This window comes from Solea senegalensis, linkage group LG3, assembly GCF_019176455.1.
Source record: "Solea senegalensis isolate Sse05_10M linkage group LG3, IFAPA_SoseM_1, whole genome shotgun sequence".
In the NCBI taxonomy this organism is placed as follows: Eukaryota; Metazoa; Chordata; class Actinopteri; order Pleuronectiformes; family Soleidae; genus Solea; species Solea senegalensis.
In genome coordinates this window covers 2,497,062-2,505,412 of record NC_058023.1, presented here as the reverse complement: position 1 = coordinate 2,505,412, position 8,351 = coordinate 2,497,062, and the positions used below count along the sequence as shown (strand labels likewise).

Sequence of the window (8,351 nt, the reverse complement as noted above, 5' to 3'; positions counted from 1 at the left end):
TGGGCAACTGAGAGATTTGCAGTTCTTCAGGCAGCCACATTGTCACACTTAAAGCCAGATAGTCATCCAATCCAGGATCCCCTGCCCCCATTTACCCATAACCACACATCACTTATTTCAGCCTGTATTGATTATGATATTGAAAACCTGTTTTTGTTACCATTTATATCAAGTAAAATATATGTGTATCTTAACTTGATGGTTGACTTGTAGTTTTTTTCCATGAGTTGAACTTGTGGCGATGTAGATTTCTTGAAAAATAAATTGCATTAACATGTTACTGTAGACTTGGCACCTTTGACTCTGCTAAAAGTGTTAGGGTTAGATCTTAACCAGAAAACTCAAAGGTTAACCCTAGTTGTCCTAAACACTTTAAGGTCCTTGTATTACTACCCCATTTAATGAAAATGTGACTCTTGAACTCTATTAAGATTTAGAATATAAATTGTGTTGACCCTGAGGAGCAATTTATTGCTTTCATTGAGTGGCTTAAGTGGCAAGAACAATGTTTACGATTAGTCTTTTAATCTACAAACTTTTCTGGTTTGTAGATTAAAGAGAATTAAAGAGAATAATTGACTTAAAACTTTAGTGTATAGGGTTCCCACAGGTCCTTGATAGTTGGAGTTTGAATTTGGGGTATTTTGAATACTTACTGTAACTAAACTCCTAAACTACCTTTTTCAGGTTAAAACTAGTGTAAATGATGATCTAGTTATATTATTTAGTGATCCAGGTCCAACTCTTGGTAGTTTTGTGTAAAGTATTTGAATTACGTGTTAGAAATGGGTGTATGTACTGCCTTCTCTGGCTAAACACCTTGCATTACATTTGAATTTTCATATCAGCTGGCTCTTACCGGGCTGTTTTCACTGTCCCGGTTATCTGTCACTAACCGTCCTCCTCTCCCTGGATGAGAGGAGGACACCTGAGTGGGATGCAACTCAAGTGTTTAATAATGATGGTTGAGTTCATGTTTGTGGAAAAGGAAGGAAATGGGGAATATGCTTGGGAAGTTTAATGAATAAGGAAAGAGGTCTTCTGCTTCAAGGTATGACTTTGCACAGACAGGTTTTGAAGTGAGTTCACAGCCAAAACCATTTATTTACCATGTCGTAATGACAGTGTTTGTGCTTGGAAGAAAAGAATAACTGCAAACATTGACTTACCTTCATTCTGTTTGGGTGTGTCCATGGTCGACAGTATTTAAAAAAGACACATTTTTACCCAGTAATCAGTAAGCCTTGGTAATCTCCTCCCTTTTTTGGAAACTGCATGCTAACTGTACACCCTGAGGACTTCCACTTGCTGAGGAGATGCTGAATAAAGTTCCCTTCTGTTTGAGACACATTGCTAGTCTTCAATCTAATAAGACCTCGCTGAAGACCCAAACCAGGACTTTGGGCTGTCATAGCTACCATAAGGAGCTTCTCCAAAGAGGACACACTTCCATCTGGGGCATTAGAGGTTTGTGTAAAGAGTTGTTTTGATTGCAGAATAATTGTGAAAGGTTCCTGCCTCAGACACCAGGCATTCATATCAACTTTTACGTGGGGAACCGCAGTAATTTAACATAAACTTAAACGTTTGACTCCTAGTGAGAGAACTAAGTCTTTTATTTATTTTAATACCAGAGTTGACATTTATTTTAACATTAAAACATCAGCTGAAACCCTCAGCTAAAGCAGATTACTATGACCACCGAAAGAGACAATTTAGCTGCTGCTACTTCAGGTGTTTCTTTTGGTAGTGACACTTCATCTAATCTAATGGTAATTTTTGATAAGTTAGCAATGGGAATAAGAAGTTTTTTTCTTTCTTTCAAAATTTCATTCAGACCTGTCAGCTACAATTTGTAAAACTATAAACTAAGCCTGTAACAATATGCATATTGAAACCGAAATCAAGACACTTTAACCCACAAACCTGCGTCGCGGCCTTATGAGCCGTCAGTGCTACTAAACTTTTAAATTGCAATTGAGTTTATATTTGAAAAGACAGAATATATCTTTTCTCATCAATGCGTGTCATTGGACTACGTTCACAATCAAGAGTTTGGCTACCGCTAGTAGATTACTATGTGATGAGTGGAGGAAACATGTCTAATAACATTGAATTTACGGACCCTCCTAGTTTAAGTCAGCAGTATGGGAGCATTTCGGCTAGATATGGCAATGTCATTGTCCACTAGACCCCCACACCATTTTGCCAAAACAAAACTTCCTGGAGTTACAGCACCATGTTGATGCACGTTCAACACCATCCCGAGACCGCCACGGTCTACCCTGCCAAATTTATTTACCGGACAATTTGTACCGGGTCTTTCATGGCACTGCATATGTGGCCATTTGCGATGGACGAGAATGAGAGGTTCAAGTATTTGCTCAGTGTGCTCAAGCCCTGGCAGCCACATCTGTTCCCAGTAAGAGTGTTTTCCACTGCAGGGGACACTGGGGACAGGGGACAGTGTCACAGCACAGAGAGCAAGCCTCTCACCAGACAATGTGGACTTTGTGGTCAATGTTTAAGTTTTTGTGGTTTATGGCTCAGAAAGTTCGTTTTCAAATCTTAAATCATCTCCAAAATGGTTAATAATAAATAATAATAATAAATTATATTAAATAATAATAAATAAAATAGTTAAGTCGTGTCTATTTTTTTGTGGTTTTTTAGAGAAGAGATAAATGTTGCTTTGTTTGTACTTTTTTGTTATTTAATTTCTGGTTAATTTCCCCGAGGGAACCTCCCAAAGGGATTAATAAAGTCGTCTGTCCGTCTTTCTGTCTGTTTACACCAGAAATGTAAGTCACACCTCAGAGTGTGGACATTACGTTTAACAATAATTTATGTAATTTACTTTGTTACATTATGTGGAAGCTATTGATTCATTTTTCTTACCTTTTTATGTTCACAAAGTTTTTTAATAAATTGTCCTTAGACCCCCCTATCAAATAAATAAATCGACCTGTGGGTCAAGAATCGTGATGTAGACCAAATTGTGACTTTTGGTTTATTGTTATAGGCACTAAGTGTAAATTGGTATTCTTAGTAAAATTTAGAAATTCCCAGAAAATAAAATACATGAACTGAACTCTTTTAAATTTTAAATGAGTCTATCTATATAAAATAACGGTCTCTTTGGATTGTGATGTAATTTAATGTTCTTTCTTAGTCCTCGCCCTTCGTGACACCAATAGCTGAAAGACATCGACTAAGGAGGTGATGTGGAAATCAAGTGGGTAATCTCTAATAAATTAAAGTTATACTTCTGACATCCTGTAAGTGAGAGCATATTCGGTTTATGTGTCCATTCTTTTATTTATTCATTTTATTTGTTGCCAGTCATGGTCACGTTGATGCTCTCAATGTTCCAAAGTCCTTCTGTTACTGCTGAAAGCCAGAGGGACGCACTGAAAGACTGTCTGGCAGACGCAGACTATGACGAGCTGCTGCAGACGCTGCAGGCCGGCCTCCCGCTCATCGCCACGCCTCATCATGTTGTCATAGTCGGAGCTGGGATGGCTGGACTCACGGCTGCAAAGCTACTGCAAGACGCCGGACACCAGGTACATGTTTTTGGACCTCGAGCAAGTAGATGGAGTCATATTGGGAGGTTCAGACCACCACTCTGGAACTCCCTCCCTGAGGTTGATTTACTCAGTGATTACACTGTGTGCACAATTATTATGCACGTTGTATTCCTAAAGATTAGTTTTGTTGAATAAATACAGTTCTCTTAGTCAATCCAAAATGTTATTAAAACCTACATCCTGAATATTTAACAAAGGATAAGTGAGTTTTGGCTTTGTCAGGATAAGCTGTGTGCGCAATTATGAGGCAACTGAATGGAATAACTAAAATGTTCACATCTCACTCGTTTATTTTTATTTATGAGTAAGAATAATGACTCAAATTTAGTTGTCTGTTAGTTTCTTAATCGGTTGACAATCACCCACAGCCTCCCAAATACTATTACTAGTATTAGTACTAGTACTGTTACTACTAAGAGGTGTATTGTCTTCCCTCGCTTGCTTCAAATCTCACGTTCAGGAAGAGCCCAAAAGTCTCGAGTTTAGGTCGGACGAGGAAGGCTGTGATGTCAAGAGTCACTGTCATTTCATGTGTCCATAAAACCTTTGAAAAATCTGTCTTCAGTTATTTCTTGTCACAGTCTTGACGTTTCAACTGTCTGTTTTTATCCAACTTGCCTGATCCCCAAAGTCTGACACAATGGTATGTATGTATTTGAATTAGGTCACCATTGTAGAGGCTAGTGGTCGTGTTGGAGGACGTGTGCAAACCTACAGGAATGAAAAAGAAGGCTGGTATGCTGATTTGGGAGCCATGAGGATCCCGAGTCATCACAGGCAAGTTCAAGATACACATACCTATACATATATGTATATATTTGATCTTGGGATCTGGGCAAGTGGAGATCACAAATTATGTTAACCTGGTTTTGCTTTTTCTTTAACCCAATAATCACCCGATTATTTAATAGGTAGGATTAGGAGGATTCAGTGCACAAACCCCTTGGACATTCTCAAAGGGCCTTCCGTTTGATTGCACCTTGTAAGGGATGCTTATGCTTACATGAGGAAAAGTCAAAAATTACTAAATATCTCTGTGAATCATATAGCAATTAAAATGTCTCTAAAATATGGGTCAACTTATCAATCTAATGCTGTTTGGAATGGTTTGGTTCAGACTTGTATTTTGTCTGAGATCAGTACCTTTATTTGGTAGGGGTGTAGCGTGGCATCGTACTGGTGCGCATAACAAATGGGACACAGTAGACAACGGTGGTCATGCATCAACAAGACAAGCTTTGTATGAGGACTGTGGACGATTTTCTGACGCCCAATCCGCTGATTGTCGAGGGATCGTACCATACCATTTTACTCTTGTACCCCAAGGGAAGGGTGCCAAAGAATGGAACCGTAGGGGCTGGTTATTTTGGGGGTATTCCTAATAGAAATGCAACAAAAATACTTACCGCACTGTACCAATCCAAACCGAACAAGATGTTCGCTGTCACATGCTAACCCTAGCAACACCATCCCCTTGACAGCATCGTCTGTTGGTTTGCCACAAAGCTGGGGGTCAAGTTTAATGAATTTCACATCGCAGACCCCAACACTTTTTACTTGGTGAACGGGCTGCGGGAGAGGGCTCACACAGTGCAGTCAGACCCTGACGTCCTTCAGTACAAGGTGAAGAGCAGTGAGAAAGGGAAGTCGGCCATTGAGCTCCTACAGCAAGCTCTGCAGAAGGTATGTCCGACAAAAACCCTCAACAAAACCCTGTGTCAGACATTCAACAGCTGATTAACTCCATTTAACTTTTTTTCTTTTTAAGGTTAAAGATGAAATAGTGACTAACGGCTGCTCTGATGCGCTGAGAAAATATGATCGTTATTCACTGAAGGTAACGCACATGTCAGATTCAACTGTCCAGACCAAACAAACAAACAAACAAAAAAAACGTATCCTCACTCCTCAGGGGTCTCCAGCAATGTACATGACAACCTGAAAAGTTTTTGTTGAACAGGAGTATCTGAAAGAAGAAGGAGGTCTGAGTTCCGAAGCGGTGAGAATGATCGGCGACCTGCTTAATGGACACAGCTATATGGCAATGGCGCTGATGGAGATGATTCATGACAACTACGAAATCAGTGACAACAAAACGTAAGGCCTGAACTAACAACACGACGACACAAGGACAACAATTACACATTAGCATTTTTTTTCCCCACAAAAGTGGTTGAATGTACGAGCTGCGCAAAACATTTGCACCGCGTCACAGGGGTGGCCGATATGTGGATTGTTTGCTCGTCATGTGAAACAATAGCTTGAAGCGGTTCTCATACATGTGGAGCTCCTGGAGACAATAGTAAGACTTGTCGAGTTGTGTCCAGTTCCGGAGGCTGGAAGCGAACGGTTGGAATATTTTAGGTTTGAGTTGTCCTTTCAGAAAGCTCTGCAGGCTCACCTGAGGACTGAGAAATGTCTGTGGGTTTAGTGGCACTAGCAGCATTTTTGCAACATATGTTACACACTAGAGCTTAAAATGTTTAATTGTGCATTTACTTTATTTCGCTTGCTACAAGAGAGCTTACAACACATGTATTTGTCCTATTTTTTGAAGGTACTACGAGGTGACAGGTGGGTTTGACCTTCTCCCTTCAGCTTTTCTTAGTGTCCTCAATGGCAGTATTCTACTGAACTCCAAGGTCAAGCACATCAGCCAGTCTGATACAGGTGTCACTGTATCTTACCAGACAAGCCAACAAACGTCTTCTCTGACCAAACTTCAGGCAGACGTCGTCCTGGTAGCGACCACAGCCCAAGCAGCTGTTTTCATGGAATTCAGTCCAGCACTTTCCGTTGAAAAGATGGTGGCCCTGAGGGAAATCCACTATGACAGTCCCACTAAAGTCATCCTCACCTTCAGGGAGAAGTTCTGGGAGAGGGATGGCATTTTCGGTGGGAAAAGTATCACCGACAGGCCCTCTCGTTTCATCTACTACCCCAGCCATAGTTTTCAGACGAATAAGGAGATTGGCGTCCTCCTAGCTTCCTACACTCTGGGTTATGAATCCTTTCTTTTCCTTGGAGTAAGTGATGAAGACCTGAAAGAGCTGGTTCTGAGAGATCTGGCAGAGATCCACGGCGACTACGTCAGGGATCTGTGCACAGGGATGATTGTAAAGAGGTGGGTTTTGGATCCTTACAACCTGGCTGGCAACGCTTTCTTTGCACCCTACCAAACCTTGGAGTCCTCCAAGGAGCTCTTCAAAAGTGAAGGCAGAGTTCACTTTGCCGGTGAATACACTGACTCTCCTCACGGCTGGATTGAGGCAGCAATGAAAACTGCAATCAGAGCTGCAACAAACATCAACAAAGCTGTGCGCAAAGAATGAGCTGCACCCCCAACTGAGATGAGCTCTACACTGTTAAATCAAAAATAAAGTGAGTCGTTTGTGTCACGTGTAATCAGAGTCTAGGGGCCACCAAAGTGGTCTCTTAAATGCTCTTGTTTTTATGCTGGACGTGGCTGCCCTTCAGAAATGTTTGATTCCATGTCAAGTGGTTATAAATTATATTACAACAGAAATAAAGATTATTTCTACATCTATCATTTTATTCTGGTAAAGTTTTTTCACTTTATCCAACATATTTTTTTGTTTGATTTGATATTTTTGAGCATGGATGTTGTCTAGTTGTTGATGATGTTGCCTCATAGCTTTATTTCAAAAGACCTGCGTCTTTTGAAATTTCATCTTGGATTTGCTTGTGTGTTTACGTTGTCTCTTTCCAAATATAAAAGCTAAAAGCTAACTAATCTTGTCAACACTTCTGATGTTGGTTTAAACAAAATCATGTATTTCTCGCTGCAGTTAGAACTCTTCAAAAACTTAGGTTATCTAACAGAATGGAAAAATAAAAGCCTCACTTGGCACATTCTACTTTATTTGAGTGCAAAACAAATAATGACTTTATTGATATACACAGAGTTTACATAATGAATTGCATTAAGATGCATTATAATTTAGTTACACATTACAATTCATTTAGATATATTGAAGTATCATTGTTATTCTATCATTATATGCACTGTGTGAAGTAAAGGACTCGAATCAAATGAAGAAAGCTGTAATTCAATGCCATTTAAACAATATCAGTGCAACTCTGGAGTATTATATACAATAATAAATCATAGATAAAATACATAACAAAAGTAAAAGCACAGTATTCTTTTAGGATTAATGGGAGGGCAGCATCAGGAAAGGGTAAGAATCTTTGCCAAATCAAATATGCACATCATCTGCTGTGGCCTCCTCTAGAGAGGGAACAGCTGAGAGAAAGAAACTATAAAAAAAATTAACAAGGCCAACAGAGCAGTTTTCCTGATCTGTGTATGAAGAGCAGAGGCAAAACCAGGCTGACGGGCAAACTGAACCAGAGAGCAGCCATCAACACCGCACAGCCAACATTATAACCCAGAGCCTGCGAGTTCTCCACAGCCAGAGCGACAATAAAACTGACAAAAAACAAACAGAGCACTGCCAAAATGGCCTTCATTGTGTTGAAAGCCCTCCTCTTTGATCGGTCAACACTCGGTCTGTCCCCGCCCACGTCCCCCGGCCCTGGATGAATCAGAACAGAGAGGACAGAAATGCTGCAGAAAGAGATGCCGACCAAGGACGTTACTAGCACGAGGAAATACGGGACATGGGGAATATTTGGGTAGTACAGATGGTTTATCCCGACCCAGGCTAAAACCCACAGCCACACAAATGCAATGGTAACGTTTCTGATCCTGACGCCCCCTGACTGTCTCAGCCCCAA

At 40.4% G+C, this 8,351-nt stretch overlaps 1 protein-coding gene across 1 annotated transcript; it reads left to right on the top strand.

Annotated features, from left to right (window-relative positions):
• The first annotated feature begins 1,327 nt into the window (after positions 1 to 1,327).
• On the top strand, positions 1,328 to 7,137 carry LOC122766864 (L-amino-acid oxidase-like). The gene is made up of 8 exons (XM_044022070.1): positions 1,328 to 1,467; positions 3,173 to 3,235; positions 3,343 to 3,566; positions 4,255 to 4,367; positions 5,072 to 5,273; positions 5,359 to 5,427; positions 5,551 to 5,687; positions 6,148 to 7,137. The coding sequence occupies exons 2-8, from the start codon at positions 3,223 to 3,225 to the stop codon at positions 6,920 to 6,922; spliced, it is 1,533 nt and encodes a 510-aa protein (XP_043878005.1). The 5' UTR covers positions 1,328 to 1,467; positions 3,173 to 3,222; the 3' UTR covers positions 6,923 to 7,137.
• The last annotated feature ends 1,214 nt before the right edge of the window (positions 7,138 to 8,351 follow it).